Source organism: Epinephelus moara, chromosome 21 (genome assembly GCF_006386435.1).
Source record: "Epinephelus moara isolate mb chromosome 21, YSFRI_EMoa_1.0, whole genome shotgun sequence".
Lineage (NCBI taxonomy): Eukaryota > Metazoa > Chordata > Actinopteri > Perciformes > Serranidae > Epinephelus > Epinephelus moara.
This window is the reverse complement of record NC_065526.1, coordinates 32,860,474-32,880,548: the sequence shown is the minus strand read 5'-3', so window position 1 is coordinate 32,880,548 and position 20,075 is coordinate 32,860,474. Positions and strand designations below refer to the sequence as shown.

The 20,075-nt window shown below is 39.1% G+C and overlaps 1 protein-coding gene across 2 annotated transcripts in view; it reads left to right on the top strand.

The window, feature by feature from the left end:
* The first annotated feature begins 185 nt into the window (after nucleotides 1-185).
* lyn (LYN proto-oncogene, Src family tyrosine kinase) overlaps nucleotides 186-20,075 on the top strand; it is a 22,670-nt gene continuing 2,780 nt past the window's right edge. Inside the window, exons 1-12 of one of the 2 annotated variants that reach the window (XM_050033309.1) lie at nucleotides 186-386; nucleotides 6,388-6,476; nucleotides 6,957-6,999; nucleotides 7,699-7,801; nucleotides 10,002-10,100; nucleotides 10,388-10,491; nucleotides 10,606-10,755; nucleotides 10,957-11,109; nucleotides 17,300-17,482; nucleotides 17,724-17,800; nucleotides 18,355-18,508; nucleotides 19,823-19,954. In XM_050033309.1, the coding sequence (XP_049889266.1) occupies nucleotides 6,393-6,476; nucleotides 6,957-6,999; nucleotides 7,699-7,801; nucleotides 10,002-10,100; nucleotides 10,388-10,491; nucleotides 10,606-10,755; nucleotides 10,957-11,109; nucleotides 17,300-17,482; nucleotides 17,724-17,800; nucleotides 18,355-18,508; nucleotides 19,823-19,954 (1,282 nt within the window). In that variant the 5' untranslated portion in view covers nucleotides 186-386; nucleotides 6,388-6,392. Of the gene's footprint in view, nucleotides 387-6,387; nucleotides 6,537-6,956; nucleotides 7,000-7,698; nucleotides 7,802-10,001; nucleotides 10,101-10,387; nucleotides 10,492-10,605; nucleotides 10,756-10,956; nucleotides 11,110-17,299; nucleotides 17,483-17,723; nucleotides 17,801-18,354; nucleotides 18,509-19,822; nucleotides 19,955-20,075 lie in introns of both variants that reach the window. The other variant, XM_050033308.1, reaches the window with a different exon arrangement.

The window sequence follows — 20,075 nt, the reverse complement described above, 5'->3', positions numbered from 1 at the left end:
ATTGACAAATGTAGTGTTTCTGTGTATTAAGATCTAAAAGATCATCTGTCTGCTGTGCCCCAGTATGTGTGAGTATGTGGGTGTGTCTGTGTGTGTTGCTGATTATGCAAATAATCATTAGACAATTGTACCAGGAAGTTTAAGTAAGAAAAAAAATCCCCCACCAGTTTCTACAAGTTCCTCATTCTGTTGGCTGAGTGTCACAGTCCATGTCGACCGGCTGACCCACTTGTCGAGCAAGATACCATCAGTCTGTGCGTCCACCGGCCTGTCTGTCCACCAGTCTGTCAGTTATTCAGATGAAAGTCAAAGAGAAGAAATTTGAGGACTAAAAAACTTCACAGTGGATGAACTTTTGCCTTAACCAGGAACACACACTGAGAGAGGTAAGCACAAGTGAGGTGTGAATGACATCAGTCAGAGATGTGCATCAGGTCATTGTGTGCTAGCAGAGTCTGTTCATAATTACTCAAACTGTCACATCAGAAGAGTTAAAAAGACGTTTTGTTAAAGTAAATTTTGAATCACTAGACTGATAATTAAAGGTTTAACTGTGGGTTTTTTTATGTATCAAAGTATTTCACAGTTACATAAAGTATGTTTGTCATAGTTTTAATATTTAGATTAAAAGAATAGTTTGTAAGCTGTAATAAATCAGTGGTTTAGTTTACTTTAATGTGGGTTTTATTATGTGCAGTATGTGCCATCATTATTTATCAATTAGTTGCATCAGATTCTGCAGTGGAATATGTCCCCTCCTGTGGTTTCATTTCTTCACCACTCCAGCCTTTGGCTCAGTCCATTGCTAAAGGAGGAAGTTTGTATGTTGGTCATAGTGGTGCACACTGAGTGTGTGTGTGTGTGTGCTCCTAATCTGTTCCGACCCTTGGTTTCCGGCTGTTTGCTGACTGTCAAGTTAAAAATACAACAGAGGCACTGAACCAATAAATCACAAAACCAGTGCCAAACTGCCAAACTGTTGGTTACAACACTTTTTATTCACCTACATATACACATGTACTGTCATCATGATTCATAAACCTCTATTTAGACAAGTTAACAACACGCTGAGCATCAATTCTCATTTCCAGGTGTGCCCCTCTTGTGTTTGCCTATGTGTTGATGGTGCTTCAACATTTTCCCCCTAACTCTTGTCCAAACAATCTGTCAGGGGCTGACCCGAATCTGTCATCTGAATATCTCTGGGCACACTTTTATTTGCATACCATTACTCAGAAACATTCCCTTTCCTTAGGAACTAAAAGGGTAAGGTGTATAATGCTTTTAGTATTGAATGTACTTAGGTAGGTTTTAGCTAGCGGCATTACTCTAGGAACAGCAGTACCGGCTGGTCAACCAATTTCGTCCAGATTGATATATCTCAACGGACATTCATGTTACCATCAGGATGAATCCTACTGTCCTTGGTCATCTCCTTATTTCTCCTATAGTGTCACCAGCAGGTCAAAGTTTTCACTTGGATATCGCTAGGCACTAAAATTTGTGGTTCCAAACGTTGAATCCTAATGACTTTGGTAATCTCTTGACCGTTACTCTAGAGCCACAGTGAGTATTCCTTTGTGGTTTTATTAAGTAAAATGTCTCGACAACTATTGGATGGAGTACCCTGAAATTTGGTGTAGACATCCATGTCCCAGTCAAAATGACTTTTAATAACCTTGGAAATTGCCTTTTCATCTTAGGCTATCATCAGGTCCAATCTTCAGTTTTTCCAATACTAACTAATGACATTCCACTCAGCTCCAGCCAATGGTTGACTAGGGTCAGTGCAACAGTGTGCTATCAAAGTGTCTTTTTTCTCCATGACAATGGATTATATGTAAACAATAGATGGTTGTTCCTAGATGATTCCTCTTGACCTTTGACATGTGACTTATTTTATTTTCTGACCATTTTCTGGACCATTTACTGTCAGATCTATTGTCAACTTTTAACAATGGTTCCCCCTAAAATTTCATATGGGTGGCATGATGGGACCACTTGAAATTTTGGGGTGGCACACCAAAACCAAAAGCCATAACTGAATTTCAGGAATTCCATCAAACTTTGGTAAAATGTAGGCTAGTTGAAAACTGTCAATATGGAGAATTAAAGAAACACACACTGATTTACTTTGGTATCTTATTTAACAGTTTAGATTACTAATCATGTGATGTGCATAGACTAGTACTGGTACCGTTTATATTTTGAGTTCCACAACAATCCCATGTTAACGTGTATCTGTATATACATGTGTTAGGCAACTTATTGCTCTTCAAACAGCCTTGTTGTCCTTTCCTTAAAAAGGCAAATGCTATGCAGCTTTAATTTGATGGAATACATTGATTGTAAGGAACAAAACATTTATGAGGAGCAAGCCTTCTCAAGTTCAGCAGAGACTCATGGGTACACATAGAACCCATTTCATTCAGATATCTTGAGGTGAGAGTTTAAGGGACCCCTTTAAAAATGGCCATGCTAATTTCCCTCACCAAAATTTTGCCTAACTTCAGAGCATTATTTAGCCTGCTTCCTCACATGCTGTGCCAACATGCTGTTTTAAAGAGCTTTGACTGGCCAACAAGAAACCCAAAGTGTGTTCCTCCTGTCTCTGTTTGTGTTCACTCATGCACTTCAGCTTCCTGGAGAAAGAGCAACTGTTGTTTTTCTTCTAGACAACAGGTGTTATTTATGACCAACATGTACTACTGCTGCTGTGATGCCTCAATTTCTCTGCATCATTTCAATAAAGTTGATCTTATAGTCTCTAATCTTATTTTACTGTACATCTTCACCTTATTTAGTTGTGTGTCTTTGGCCATAATATCAATATAATAGTTGTACTGTGATTCACAGTGTCAGCAAGGCATCCAAACATCAGTCCTGCATATAATCATATAAGTATGGGTCATACAGTAATAATCTCTCTGATTCATACAATCAATATTCCTCTGTGTGTGTGTGTGTGTGTGTGTGTTTGTGTGTGTGTGTGTGTGTGTGTGTGTGTGTTATCTCTGCTGTATTATCCTTTTTCACAACCTCTCAGAAATATATATCTGTGGACGAGCACTTCCCTACTCTGTTTCAATAGAAGCCTATGTAATGATTTGCATTTGAATACATTTTAATAATCAACCACCACAAGCACTTTATGTTTCACTATCTGGACTAACCTGGACTCTAACCTGGACTGGTAGGAGTGATTGTTTCAATGTTCTGTGAGTTAGTTTAAACACTACCAAACACCACAAATAACTAACTTTAGCATAAGCGGAATAGACCAAAAATAGGAACTCGATAAAATAAGGAAAGAAGAGTAGAGAAAAGCTTTAGTAACTGATAAAACACTGAGAAACAAACACTGAGCTTTCAACCAACAGTATACTGTACTTGGTTAATTAAGCTCAATTTAATGACGCCAGCAACGTAGTTAAATATTCTCCAATGGGTCCAAAGTTTGAGTAAATACAGTATGCTAGGTCTCACCAGGAAAGAAAACACAAGCTAACTGACCAAAATCAATTTTTACTTGTGTTAATGTGTTTACTTGTGTTACTGTGAGTAACCTTAAAACCAAACCAAAATTCCTTGCAGCACATAAACATCTACTGTTTGTAAAGACTGCATTGCTATGGGGAAATCTGCAAAATACTCTGATTCATAAAGTTTGTTTATAACTTTAACCTTTAGCAAGGTGAATGTGTAGGTGTATGTTTCCCTAAAACTATAATACAGCAGGTGTGCTGACAATTGTTGTTTCTTCCTCTTTTATGCCCTTTGAAAGTTACTGAACACTGGTAATGTAAAAATACAAAGTCAGATGCTTTTCTGTGAAAGACTTCAAAGTGCTCACATACTCATCTCCTCTGCAAACTCTGACATTGCCATCGCAAATATACAAAATGAGTTTTGTATATAGAGTTTCCTCTCCTCACTGCATGTGCACTAAGAGTGAGTGCCTACTTTGGATCCATGTACCTATGTGAAATGGCATTTTCACAGATGAAAATAATCAAATCAAAGTACAGGAGCCACCTTACTGACAGACACCTCACAGAATGTCTCAGACTGGCTGTCTGTAGCTATGAGCCAAACTACAAAGCACTCACAGACAGTATCCAGTCACAGCCATCACATTAACTTGATTGAGTAACATGACTGCCTTCTGATGTGAAAAGTGATGCTGCATAAGATGACTGCACGTAGCACTGAGAAAAAATAGCCAGATCTACTTTATAAAATGCTTATATTTATAAATGACAATAAGTAAGAATAAGTCAGACAAGTGTCAAAATGAAGGCTGCATAAGGTGACTGTGCTTAGCACTGACTGAGAAAGCACATTACAGTTCCACTTTATAAAAAATGTTTGTCAGTGATAAGTATGAATAATAATAAGTCCAAGTGTCAAAATGTGAAGAATATCAATTTGTTGTTAGCTGGTATGAACAAAATAATTCCCTCATACATTCCTCATGCCTTTATTTTTGTGTTATGAAACTACATGACTCTGAAGTGAATGTTATTTTGTACAATTCTTTAAGCAAGACAGCTGTTTGATATGCCAATTAATTAGTCTTTTCTTGGTTGCATCAATTTGAATGTTGCAGCAAAGTGCATGTAATTCAAATACAGGCAAATAAAAGGCCTCAAGTAGGAAGTACACAGTGTTAGCTGTCTTTTTCTATCAACACTTCAATAGGTAGATCTTGCCTTTCACCAAGGCCGAGGTCAGGGATCTTGGACTTAAAAAGGTTGGTGGCCACTGCTTTGAGGTATAGGGCAGTGACACTCAACTTAAGGCCCATGGGCCAAATCTGGAATCATTTCGGGGAACCATTTCACAAAAGCATCAAAATAAAGATTGTTTCTCAAAAGAAGTGTCAGGGAAGGATTTTCCAGACCCCTGACAAGGGTCTGGGTTAAGCCTTGAACATCCTCAAATTGTAGAAATGCCCCTGCATACACCCGACCTATGCAACTGGCCCCTGGCCTCCTGTCATTTTGCAAAAGTGGCCCCTAAGCATAGCAAGTTGGGGATCCCTGGTGTAGGGCCCACATCTTAAAGGGATAGGTTGGATTTTTTGAAGTGGGACTGTATGAGGTGCTTATCCATAGTCAGTGCATTGCCCACAGTAGATAGTGGTTGGCACACCCCCAGTTTGTTGAAACAGTGTACTGCTGTAGCCGGAGCAGCAGCAGAACATGTTTTAGTCACCTGATTAAAAAAAATACCAGTTTAAGTGTACACTATATTCATGATGTTTACACCACCTTACCTTGCTGTCAGACAGCCCTTTTCCATGGGGAACTGAAGCCATTATCTATGCTCTCTTCAAAGCCGCCAGACTCCACTGACAATAACAGTAATTATACCTCGCTGAACATGAGAGCTGCTAGTCTACTGCTGCATCAGTCATTTCGTTTGTTTATGGTATTGTGAGACTTTGGTGTTTTAAAATGTTTAATGTTAAAAGGGTTTTGTCACACAATGACAAAAAAAACAACTTGATTAAGGCAGCGGTAGGCCAGCAACTCCTGTGTTCTGTGAGGTAAAATTACAGTTTCTGTCAAAGGAGTCTGGTGACTTTGAAGAGAGCATAGATAAGCTTCAGTATCAGTTCAAAAGCTGTCTGATGGCAAGGTAAAATGATGAAAATATTCTTAATATAGTGTACACTTAAAATGATATGGATTTTCTTGGGTGGCTAAAATACATTTTCATAGCTCATTGTTTAGCGTCCATGATGGCACTCCTGCATACTGCTGTAAACTGGGAGTGTACCAGCTGCCATCTACTGTAGCTAGTACATTGACTGTGGATAAATATGTAATACAACCTCACTCCAAAAATCCAAACAATCCCCTTAACCAACAGTATTTGGTTACCAAAATATGGCCATAAAAATTGGCTATGTATATTTCAGTGCAACACTAGTCACTAGTGGTCTCAAAAGACCAGCTTGTTAATTTCTATTTCTCTGAATTTGGAAAAAAACTGATTAGTATAATCTATACAATGGACAGCATCTTACAGGCTCTACTCCTCATGTATTATATGCCATGATGAAAGCACTGACCAAGCAGCAAAAGAGACTCATTTGGACCTCAAGGCCTACAAACACAGCTGTTAGGTTTACGCTACACGTGTTCCTGCATGTTAGTTTCGAAGTGTTGACTTTTTTTTTTAAAAAAAAACATGATGTGATAAAAAAGGAAAAGATGAACATGTCGCTGTTTTGGTCCTGTGTTAATTTTACATGTGAGAACTGAAAAGTCACAGGTGTTTGGTTCCAAACCTTTTTAAGTGTTGTTTATTCCAGCAGCTGTAAATGGTAAATGTGTTACAACCCAGTTCACTTTTCCTTTTTCTCACTTCCTCCTGCAGGCAGTATGGGCTGTATGAAGTCCACGCTGAGCGGAGGTCTGAGCGGAGGTCTGAGCGGAGGTGTGGAGGGGAAGAACGGCCAGCAGACTGTACGTACCGACAACACGCACTATGTCAGAGACCCCACCTCCAATACAAAAAGAAACATAGTAAGTAGTCAGACAGCCGGGCTGAGTAAAACCCAGAATTTCAGTTGTAGTCAAGAAGACACTGATATCGGCTCTCTGAGAAAAGCAAAGTGTTGTGCTGCTGATTTTAGCCCAAAGTGAAAACCACGTCCTGGTGAATTAAAAATTTAACAAATGGGGAATATTTGTGACCATGAAACACTTCAGATACACCCTTTCCTAATGTTTTGGAAAAATAGGGACTCAGATATTTCCTAATGAACTGAACTTCCCTGTGTCACACAATCACATCTGTGAGGAGGAAATGAGCACATTGTGAAAGTCTGTAGTCTACAAGTGGTAACTGTGTCAGACAGACAGACAGACAGACAGACAGACAGCTGATGTGCGCATGTAACATTTATTTTCTGACTGTGAAAACTTTTGGTCTATCCTTTGCAGAATAACTCCCTGCTACCTGGTCAGGTGTTCCAAAAAATGGAAGGTACGCCACATCACTTCATTCTTTGTGTTTCATTCTCACTTTCTTAATTTCCTTTGTAAAAGCATGTAAAAACACACCGTTGAATAGCTTTCACATTTGGGAAAAAATACAGGAAAAGTGAGTCAGTCAGTCAGACACTGCAACCCTCACATCCCCTGACACTCGAGCAGTAAACATACACAGTTAGCATGTATCTGTTACAGAGTGTGCTAGCATATGTTAGCCAATACTAAGATTGTGGTTGAAAACATTGTTACAATTAAATGATTAACTTCAAAAACTACACAAAAGTAGCCAGGTATGTGCAACTAACTTAAAATTCAAAGAATATTATTAACACAACAGCTGGTAAGTGAAGTTGTATTGCGGGTACATACTGAGCCTTGCTATTCCAGACAGATTTAAATACATTTTTGTGAGCCAACTTAAACATTTGTAGAGGAAGATGGTTCTTTGATAACCTCAGTGATTCATCCACACTCACACACTAATATAGCTGAGGTTGCTAGAAAATGGTATGGCCAGTCAGTTTCCTTATGCAGTCACTCTTTGTGGGTTTGGTCATCATCAGGTTAACTGTTGTCTGATGTAAATGCTTGCCCTGCTTTGGATCACGTTGCAGGATTAAAATAAGATGTGTGCCTATTGCTATTGTACAGTATCTAACATGTCTGTATCTTTCTCTGTTCCCTCTCTTAGAGCAAAGTTTGGGTAAAATTGTGATCAGCCTTTTCCCATATGAAGCTGTGCATCCCGATGACTTAGGATTCAAGAAGGGAGAAATGATGAAAATCTTAGAGGAGTGAGTGTCTGATACTTATGGTAGACCAATTCAACTTCAGTAAATGTTATTCATCATGAACGTATATACTGCATCATGAGGGGTGAGAACCAAAGATGACCGCTTACACATGCTACAAAATGGAGCACTGTTTGCACTGCATACCTTGAGAAGACTGTCAGAGTCATGTACAGTTCACCGTAACCTCTTCAACCCTGATAGATCCACTTAACAGCTTCATCTGTCATTACAGACTCTTGCGTCACCAGAAAATATTCAAGCTCACAGAGCATACTTAAAATTTTAGAGAGGGTCCCAAAGTTCAATATATTTCAGAAGACGTGCTCATGAAATCATGCTTAAGACATTAGACAGATTTTAATTTGGTGTAGTGGGGAATCCATGAAAGAGCATAGTTATTCTCACTGTGCCCTCCATATAATTACACTGAAGTGTTGGAACAGGCTGATAAATGGATATGTGATATTCTTATGTGTGTAAAATGATTTGTTTTTTCATTGTAAGCCACTTAGGATGGGACTTAATGTGAAAATAAGGGCTCGGGCTGTGGACCAAATCACAATGTTTGTTAACAGTAACTTGCAGGTAGAAAACACCTGTGTCATGTACATACAACCTATTAGTTCTGAGAAAATGGGGATGAGGAATGGCTGAGAAAATAGTTAAAGGTCCAGTGTGAAGGATTTAGGGGAACTGGCAGAAATGGAATACAATATAATATGTATATTTTCTTTAGTGTATAATCATCTGAAAAAAGAATTGTGTTTTCCTCACCTTAGAATAAGCCGCATAGGGAGCAGGTCCTCATTTATGGAGATCACCGTGTTTCTACAGTAGCCCAGAACGGACAAACCAAACCCTGGCTCTAGATAGGGCAATTTGCATTTTCCCAGTGGCAACCGAAGTTAGAAGCAAACACTGATTTGTAACATGACATTGCTTTACTCAGTGTTTTTGCCAGGTTAAATCACCTGGTCCATTTGTTTTTGAAAGGGAGAGACCTCTGCGGATAATTTGGCGCAAATAAAAACATCCTGAGCAACGAACACTGGAGAAATCCTAACCGAAAGAAGTCTCAGCTGGTTGCAATGTGCAGTCCTCACCGCTATATGCCACTAAGTCCTCCTAAATCTTTCACACTGAACCTTTAAGCCTTATTCTGTATGGGGGTGCTGGGTAAGAATGCGATGCATCTTCGTAGAACGGTTCCAATAAGATCCTACAAAAATGCACACACAACAGTGCGTATGATATCCTACAAATAAGCCCTCCACGAATGACATTACATCCTTACTGTAAAGTTTCGGAGGTTAGGTTTAGGCAAGTGAAGTTGCTGTGGTTAGGTTTGGGAAAAAGAAACATAGTGAGTGAGGACGTACCTTCAAATGACTCAAAGTTCCCACGGTTCAGAACAGTCTCCTTGGGAAAGTCCCAGGGAAAAATCCTGTGTTCTGCCTCCATTCAGACAGCTCAGGAACCCCGTCCTTGTATACTCCCGTCAGCAAACATGTGATCGCAGCCTTTCAAAATACATAGGTCATGCACAAATTACTGACTAACGGTTACATGGAAAATGTATGAATTTGATTGCATTACTTTTCATGGGAAAACATTCAAACAGTTTATGAGAACAGACTGAACAACAAAAAGTGGAGAAGGGTCCAGGTTTCCATCTGCGAACAGCAAACGTGATAAAAGACAATGCAACGTATTAAATGAATTCTTTTTCACGATTCTTTCATCTCATTCATCAAGGCTAAATTGCATGTTTGATGCTTTCATAACTCATTAATACCAACACTTTAATTTAGGTTGCAACCTAATTTTCCTATTGGGCAACAGACTAAAGAAAAAGACAGCTTATGTTTATCCAAAACTAGCAATCTACATTAGTCTGACCAGCAGTGAGATGTCACTGTTTGGTAATGGTAGATGTGGTATCTTAAAGACACTAGCAAAGCATCACAGTACTCAGAGTAAGTATAGCTGAAACATCAGATAAGCCAGTTTAAACATATAATAATTTCACATATCTCTGCAATTCAGATCAAGTGCCAGATGTCTGTCCAGAAGCGGTAGTTGTTGTTAGTGTGACATCATGGTGATTTGGTCTATTCTAACACTTTAGGACACCACAGAAGGTACTCACTGACATTCAAAGAAAAACAATAATTGTGCTAAAATAGATTATCTCCTGCAGACATGGGGAGTGGTGGAAAGCAAAGTCACTGACAACCAAGAAAGAAGGATTCATCCCGTGCAATTATGTTGCCCAAGCTGACACCATGGAAACAGAAGAGTGAGTAGCTGCATCTAAATAAATTACTTTTTCTCTTTAAATAAACAGCTTTTAAAAAAGGGATGTTTGATTTGACATTTTGTGTCATGCTGATTACTTACATAGGGGATCCTATTGAAAGCTATTATGCTTTATGAACTTCCCATATTTAATCTGCACTGATAACAAAGGAGGATTTCTGAGCTTCAAGACAACTGGTGCCATTCGTTAAAATGGGTGGGAAGTCAATATAAATATAAAAAATACATCCATTTTGTATATTCAGTTCAATTTCCTGTTCATTGTAGGTGGTTTTTCAAGGACATCACAAGGAAGGACGCAGAAAGGCAGCTGCTGGCGCCTGCAAACAAACCAGGCTCTTATCTTATCAGGGAAAGTGAAACATCAAAAGGTATGGAAATCTCAGCAGCCCTGAGAGACACAGATATATTCCCTTTCAATATACTGAGTTCCCCCTGCTTCATTTCGAATCACTAGTCACTTTCATTTGATGATTTTCCCACAGGAAGTTTCTCATTGTCCATCAGAGACATGGACGCCCAGGGGACAGATTCTGTCAAACACTATAAGATCAGGATGATGGATAATGGCGGCTATTACATTTCTCCAAAAATCTCTTTCCAAGACATCGACAGCATGATCAAACACTACCACAGTGAGTACAGCTCTGAAATGGAGGCACTTAATATCCTTTATTCAAAACTTGTCCCCCTACTAGTCTAATGTGTTATGTAATATGGTCTCAGCTGCTGATTTTAGTATTAGTAGCCTAAAGACTTTGATTATGAGAAAAAAATGATTTCATAACCGATGTTTTATTCATAAAATTGAACACTAAAGCAAGTGCTCCTTCCAGACAAAGCAGATGGCCTGTGTCGTAAACTGGACCGTCCATGTGTGAAACCCAAAGCTCAGAAGCCGTGGGATAAAGATGCCTGGGAGATTTCCAAAGATTCTATTAAGATGGTGAAGAAACTTGGAGCAGGGCAGTTTGGAGAAGTCTGGATGGGTGAGTAAAGAGAAGCATTTTGGCTTAATTTAGTCAATGACATTGACTAGGAACAGCTTCTTATGTCCTCTTCACCACCTGTGGGACACCAGGCCACAGTGAGCTCCCTGGGGTGCTCCATGTGCTGAACCTTATCGTAGTGGAGAGGCCTGTGTGCCTCAAAGACCCTGAGAGATAGGCTGGTGGGAGTTTTAGTTCCCAGCAGTTCAACAAAGCCGCGCTCGTCTCAGTTAGGGCACATGATAGCAGACTGCACACTGGGCCCTGAGGTTAGGGGGTTGTGATGACAACAACACCTCATGTAAAAAATGTTCTGAAAGTACATAAAAGAGCACGTCTCATGGAATATGTGTGCGGTTGTCCTGACAAGTGCAACCATAGTCTTCAGGTTTTGGCCATGAGTAAATCATTAACTCATTTGTTCTAACATGGTATGGCTACCAAGAAGACAACTGTTTCCATTCAACTGTCAAGCAAAGTTGGTGGTATGGGGTACGCATTACACATGGCTGTAATCCACCAGTAGAAAAAGTAGAGATTGCGCCCCAAAAATAAAACAAGTCCCCTTTTACATCTAACCATCTACTAAAGAAAAATCGAGAGAAGTCTAAAGGAGTTAGTTTCAATTGGGCACGTTTGACTTGTTCTTTTATGTCAGCTAGTACTGGACATATTTCATGACATTGATGCTACTGATTTTATTGCTATTGATTCTAATGCATCCATTATGTTATGGGGATGTGTGAAAAGACACCAACGGCGGAAAGCAACCCATTCTCGCTCCCAACTTGTTACGTATCAATGCAAAGAGGCAGCCTGTAGTGGTGGTATGAGACACACCAGCCAGTGACATTTTTTGGAGTTCTGAGCAACTGCCGTGGCATAAAGAGCGAGAATGTCTGCATAGGACATGAACCAGGGGAGATGGATGGATCGAACAGACTCTCAGGAGGCCCCTGTTTGTGTCCCATGTGAAACCCACAGTAAAACAAGTTATTTTATTAACAACGTTCTAATAAAGTTTTTATTCATGTTTATTTAAAAAAAAAAGGCTGCATGCATGTAATGGGTGGAAACTGTACATTTCCTGAGTTTATTTCGAAAAGACACAATGCTTGTAACAAGTGTAACTTGACACGCCATCCCCAAATGTCTAAAACACTAAGGGAGTACCTAGAGCATAGTTTAACGTGTAAGGCCACTGACAAAGCCTCTGTATTTAACAAGTTGGGAGTAAGATTGTGTTGCGGAAACAGCTGACCTGTCTTGTGAGTTAAATGTTCAATATGTCTGAATTCATTCAGCAAAGAAATTTCATATCCCATTTATCACATCAACTCATTTTTCAACGAGGCAAAAACCAACTCAAGTGAATGTATAAACTTTTTTTGTGCAATGGAGAAAGTTTAATCGAATTCTGCCATCTCTATGGATCTTTCCTAAAGCGATACCTTAAAATGGACATAAAAATGCATTCAAGGAGACGCGGCTGCTGTGGCTGAGTCAGATTTCACTGACATTTCTGACATAAAAAGAAAAAACTGAAAGAGGGGAAAGAATTAAATCCACGCAACGCTGATGTCTAAACAAATGAAAGGCTCATTTATCACAGCCCCTCGAAATACCCTGCAAACGGCACCTTGGTTTTGGTGGTTGAGTGAACAGGCCTGTGCCTCTTTCAGTTTTGCAGGTCTGAGGATTTCCAATTCCTTTGTCTCATTTCTGTAAATTCAGAGCTGTAGAAGTGAACATTACAGGGAAGTTCCATTTCCCTCTAATTAAAACAAAAACGACTTCCTTCTTTTGTTACTCTATGTGTATTACATAGTTTTGATCAGCACTGAATGCTTTCTCTGAAGATGTGCTCAAATGTGTCCACACATGCCTCTGCAGTAAAAGTGGCTGCATTCATGTGTGCATCAGTGTTTTATCATCTATGTAGGAAATGTTTGAGTCTGAAGGGAGATTTGCATTGGAAGTTTGGGAGTGGTGATATGACACACACGCACACACACACACACACAAACCTTTTTGTGGCCTGATACGTACTCATAATTCAGGAATTAAAGACTCAAATTTATTATTCATTTAAAAAAAAAAACATGTTCCTAAAATTGCCTTTTGAGCACTTGCACAACTGTGACTGCAATTCTTTGAAACAAGAGGGAAGTATATGACAACATAGTGATGAAAAAGGGCTTAGATTTTTGTGTTACCTCTGTGGGTAGGTAATGGTGAGGAAGTTTGGGTTCAAGTTCCAGATTACTGATTTATTTGAGATAATGACATTGCATAAAACATAATGAAAACCTACTGAATACAAAAATGTGTGCTTATGGTTGTTAAAATGATCTTTTTAGCTACTGCATATATGAGAATGTCACGGAGTGATTGTGGTGTAGTGCTATGCTTGGAGGCTTTGCATTCATGGTCAGCATGAAAAAACAAATGGTGTTAATTTAGCTGACAGCATGTCATAAATGTCTCTAACACTAAAGACAATAGCACACTATGAAAATAGGACATGGCGCCATATGAACTTACAGTATGAGGAGGGAGGAGAGGTTGTTACCATCACATTTGCCAAAAATAAGAGCGAGAGTCTTAACGAACCACAATTTACCTGCAAATGCACGGTTAGATTGTGTCTGGTTCACAAAAGGAAACAATCAGTGTCATAAACATCCCACTAATCCCACCAACAGCCCAAACTCATACTAACCCTTGATGAACTCCTCCATCTCATCTCTTTCTCTGTGACCTCACAGCTATTTCTTTATAGCACAATGTTTGTTTTGTTTCATGCGTTTCATGCTAATTACAAGCAGGCTCATACAGTGACGTGTTACTGCATTGTACATACCTGCAAATATCTGATGCTTTGTTAATACAATCTTTAGTTAGCCTATAAATCTGCAACATGCAATATCATGAAAGGTCTGTTGTGTAGGATTTAGGGGGTTATATTGGTAGAAACAAAATATGACCTAATAAGTATGTCATCTTTAGTGTTGAATCATGTGAAAATAAGAAGTCATGTTTTTGTTACCTTAGAATGAGCCATTTATATCAACATAGGGAGCAGGTCCTCATCTATGGGACTCACCATGTTGCACCGCTATGTTTCAACAGTAGATAGGGCCATTCATGTGTTTGCATTAGCCACTGTAGTTAGCAGCCCCTCTGCAACAAACTTTTTTAATGTGAAACTGTTTTCTTCAGTGTTTTTACCAGTTCAAATCACTGGGTCTGTTTGTTGCGGAGACGAAGAGACCTCTGCAGATACTTCAACTCCCAGTAAAACAACCATCTGGAACTTTTGGAAAAAATGTGAACACACGTCAGCAGGTGCTAGCGGGCTAGCGGTCTGTCTCTGATGTGCCAAACAGTGTAGGAGAAGCACTGATTTGTAATGTGAAACTGCTAATCACCTGGTCTGTTTGTTGTGGAGAAGAAGAGACATCTGGGAATAATCCAACTCCCGGTAAAAACCTCTTGAACAATGAGCACGGAAGGAATCCTAACCAGTTTCAGCTGGTTGCAGTCTACAATCCTCACTGCTAGAGGACACTAAGTCACCCTAAATCTTACACAGTGGACCACTAAAATTAAGCAATGTGTACTTGAGACCCTCTCTTCACAGATATTCCATGTGAGGATAGTTTGAATAGTTTTCAGCTGTTAATTGCTTTAATATTTCATAATAAAAAGCAACAATTAGAGAAAAATCTGATTTTTGTAATGAACTATGTGAAAGAGAAAGTACGTTAATAATCTCTGAAAAACTGAAATGTCACAACAGTCACACATGAATCACAAAAGTAAATGAAAAAGGACAATCATAGAGGCAGAAGATAAAATAAAATAATTATATAAATGACTAAAACTCACTAGAAACTAAACTACAATCACAAAAATATGACGATGCTCTAAAGTAACAACAGTGCCTGGTCTAATAAATACTATGCTGTATATTTGTCTTCTTGTGCTTCATTAGAAATGCATGGATTTGATTGTGAGAGTGAAAGCACTTATGTGGTCAGACGGCAGCTTCATGACGATACCTGTGACTGTGTATTTGGCCCAGTACGCTAAATTTAAAGATGAAAAGTGAAAAAACAAGCACATTTACTACATACCTTTGTTCACTGAACTGTTACCGAAGCAGTCACATCTCCTTGCACAATTTTGTCACCCGCCCTTTTCCAGCTGCTGTGTGAGAAGTGTGTATCTGCAGGCCTTTAAAGGGACACTTCACCGATTTTCAACCAGCTTTGTATCAAAACAAAGTGGACAATATGTGTACATGAATTGTGGTAAACTTTCCTCCATCTAACCAGTATCCCTTTGTTACTGGCTGTTGATGGAACTACAGGCTCTACTTCGGCATTTTTGCACTGCCCATCACTCAGCACGGACACGTGGAATATAAAAGCAGACATGTTCTCATCTCAACTTGTCAAATATCGCTGTTTGGTCTGTGGACTTTCACATCCTCATATGACGCACTACGTATCCTACTGCATCTGTTTTTGACGTTCTGGGATGCCATGTCAATTTATGCTTATTACATGCATTGTGTCACAACACACTTCCATTTTCACTGGAAATGTACAGTTTCTATTTGTTAGATGCACACAGTCTTTTTCAAAATAAACTTACATTAAACTTATTAAATAAACTTATTGTTAGGTTTAGAAAAAAACATTGTGGTTTGGCTCAACATTCATACAGGAAGCAAACATGTTTTTTCAGGGTTTGTCTGCCATATAGTGACTTTCCAGCTCCAGTGCTACCTTGCTATCGGCGGCATTTCTAACTGTCGCTATCCGGTGGCATTATAAACTGAAAACAAGGTGCCTCACTGACCAAGCAGCGGTATTGTTGAGAATGAGAACGGGCTGGAGCAGATTAAGTGACAGACCAGCCCCTCTCTTTCACTCTCTCAGACCAAAATCCGATCAAATGTTAAAACTGGCAGTGCTGATTGAAAATAAATCTAGATTATGTTACTTCACTGCCTATTTCTCACCTAAAATGCTTTTTGGAACGTATTTTAATGCTCTATTTAGCTGTAATAGCAAGAGCTTGTGAACAGGAACTGGACCCCATACTGTTTCCTGCATAGTGAACACAGAGATTGAAAAAACTGAGATCAAATGGTAAAACTAAGCAACCAAGATTCTGTTACAGAGTTGCCTATTTCTCACCTCAAATATTTTCATAAACAAGTTTTTGCTTACCATTTAACCGTAATGCAAGATTGTTTGTCACTAGCCACCATTGCCTCAAGTGGCTGAATTCTCATTACATCATCCACCACTGGGACCGTGTATTTGTCTGGTTTCGACGCAGTGCTTTCCGGTGGTTGTAGATTTTTTTCCTTTTGAGCAAGAGTGAATGCCACAGTCCTTTTTCTCTGTTTTCTCTGGTCATATAGCACTCATTTCAAAAGTAGTTATGTCTTTCTGCCGTATACACAGTCTACTTTTAGAAAAAAGACCATCACATACATTTCCATTGACTGATTGATTTACAGTATTGTGGCAGTCCATCTGATGCCCGTTTTGTTTATGTTTTTTTGCCATTGCATAACCAATACAAATGCAACTGTAGCCAGGATCTCACTATTACTATTGTCGTTCATATTTCAAGAAGCTACAAATTATATTCGGCCACAACATAAGCCTGAAAAGCAACATCACTCAATATTTCAGCGTCAACTTTATTAAACCTCCGATTATCTAAATGTAACACACACATTTTCTACTTTAGTGTCATGTGTCATTGGTTGTGATGTGTGATGTTTTTCTTTAACAGTAAATTAAGTGTGTTACTTCTTGGGCTCTCATGTTTATCACTACAATTTCTGTGGAAACATGGAGTAAAAATTGGTATACACAATGTAATCTTCCACTTAAAAAAGACTGACTATATATCATCTGTTTTAGTTTGACACATTACTGTTATATCAATAACTGTTCAAAAAGTTACAGCAGAATTAAAATGTCCTTTTTCAAGAGTTATAGCCTGTTTGAAATTGTCCTGTCGTCACTGTAGCGCACTGAAACACCCTGAAGCCAAGCAGCGTGTCAAGCAGATGGTTTCACGCTTTCACAGATTTGTATTAATGTTCTCCATTTCACTAAATCTCTCTATCGCCCTCTGGCTTCACTCTCTGCACAATCAGCTTACTACAACAACGCAACCACAGTGGCGGTGAAGACCCTGAAGCCAGGCACCATGACGGTTGAAGCTTTTATGGAGGAAGCCAACGTCATGAAGACGCTGCAGCACGACAGGCTGGTGCGGCTCTACGCTGTTGTCACCAAGACACAACCCATCTATATCATCACTGAATTTATGGCAAATGGTAAATGAGCTTTATTTTTAACACTTGCTGCTGATATTCTCATCCGGAACAGCTTCAAATGGATGCAGCAGTATAATAAATTTCAGTATTAGATATTTAAAATAAGCATCCATTAATAAGAAATGTCAGCAGCGTAGTATTGTGACATACAGTGTTCATGTGACCACATATTGATCTGTGGATCTTGTCTGGACACAGACATACAAGACACTGACACTGTTTCCTGTTGTGTCTCGTGCAGGGAGCCTACTAGACTTCTTAAAGAGCGACGCAGGATTCAAACTGCAACTCCCCAAGCTCATCGATTTCTCAGCACAGGTGATTTTCACACTGACCACAACACGCTGCCTTTTCTCACACCTCAGTCTCGGCCATGATTGTAAAACAGATGTAATGTCACTGTTTCCATTGCTGAACTGAAAAGAGGAACCATAACCAAAAGTTATAAAAAAAAACACTTCACTGATAAAGATTCCAAAAATAAAGAAACATTGTATGACTGATTTGACTTAGGTGACTTAGATGTAAATAGAGCATTTCTTTCAAGGAAACGTTCTGCTATAATCAGTGGAAAATGATATAATTCTTTGCAGGAAACCTCTTAGAAAATTATTAGGGAATTAACAGTGGTTAAATAAAGCTTTACCGTGACTTTTCTTCCTTTTTCTGCTCGTCTTTCCTTGAAAAACCCACATGAAAAGGCAACTCCCACGTCTTGATGTGTTTTACAGAGTGTAACTAAGAGTTAAATGAATAATGAATCAATTCCACTTATTTTCCTTTTCTTAGTTGTTTCATTCCTTGTCGTTTGTTTCAATGAAAATTTGCAATGATCATACAGTGTAAACCATACTTCCCTTGTGCTTTTGCAGATAGCAGAGGGCATGGCATACATAGAGAAGAAGAATTACATCCACAGAGACCTGAGAGCAGCTAACGTCCTGGTGTCAGAGAGTCTGCTCTGTAAAATAGCTGATTTTGGACTGGCAAGAGTCATAGAGGACGACGAATACTCTGCAAGAGAGGGTAAACTATGTGTATATGTGTGTGTCCAGTGTTGTCTTGTGTAGGAGTTTTTTTTCCCATCAGAATTGAGCTGACTTATGACACATCACAATAAAAATCCCCTTTTGGGAGCTGAAAGCAGAATTGACTGACTGACTGCAGAACGTACTGACCAACGTGTTTTGTAACAAACTTGTCTTTTGGTTTCATTTACCAGCTGCTTCACTTTTTCAAGCTCAAATCATGTACACCGCAGTGACCAACACATCTAATGGCCTTGAACCACACACTGGGTCTATTTCCCTTCATGCTGACACTGGTACCCATGATACAGTCTAGTAAACAACACTGTAGAGAGAGACAAGTGGGAGAGAATGTGTGTATCTCTGCGTCATAACATGAAACCTGATTGATCACTGATCTGGAACCAGGAGACACTGAAACTACTAATAGGAAAATTACAAATAAATGCGAGTACATAAATAGAATATGAATCTTCCATGACATACAGCTTGGACAGTATGGGGTGAGATGTTTGGGAATGTGGAGGAGTATTCACACACAGCAGGTGAATTCCACTTGTCATTTGAAGACTTTATGTAGCTTATTTTAGCTTGTACCAAACGTAATAACATTTCAACACCAGAGTAATGATATATGAAGTTTACAAAAATCATGCCGTTTGAAGTTTGTATATATAAGTTTTTTAAAAAGTTACTCAGCTTTTACGCAAAGATGAGCTAAGAATTAGCTCGCTAACTTTGTTAATATTAGCCTTGACTTACCGTTGTTTGTGCGACTTCAAATGTCAAACAAAGTTGAAACTTTTGTCTTTGTAATTTTTTACCTGAATGTTTCGCATACTGCAATTAGTTTTTGTATGCGAATGAAATTATCTTTGTTTTTTTCAGTCACATAACATCAGTTCTTCATGGCTCAAGTTCAAACAAAGTGGATTATCTAGGGAATTAAGTGTTGACTTGCTGGGAATGAATTGCTTTAATATTAGTTGATTCAGGAAATGAAGGGAAATGATTTGTGGCACACTTTACATACCATACTTTTTAATCTTTGGGTTTGGGGAAAGGTATCAAGTATCTCCACATCAAAAGGCTGAAGTCCAAATGAAGTCACAAGCCATTGGTATGAAATCCAAGACAAGCTGCAAGTCTTTTTTGATTTCATCAAGTCAAGTCTGAAGTCATCAACTTTGTGACTCGTTTGAATCTTGCACAAACAATTTGACCCCAGTCTACACCTCTGATTTCAGTATAACCTTGCGTTAATGGTGACATGACCTGTGTTTGTGTGTAACTGTGTGCGTGTCCTCCTCAGGAGCCAAATTCCCCATTAAGTGGACCGCTCCGGAGGCCATCAACTACGGCTCCTTCACCATCAAGTCAGACATGTGGTCCTTTGGAGTTCTGCTCTACGAGATTATAACCTATGGGAAAATCCCATACCCAGGTAAACACTGTGAAACTCACTCATGAAACGTGAGCAGAAGGAATTTGTGTGTAAACTGTTCGCAGACGGAAATTTACGTGCATGTCCGCATTCATCAATATTTTAGTAGCTCCGATCTTTT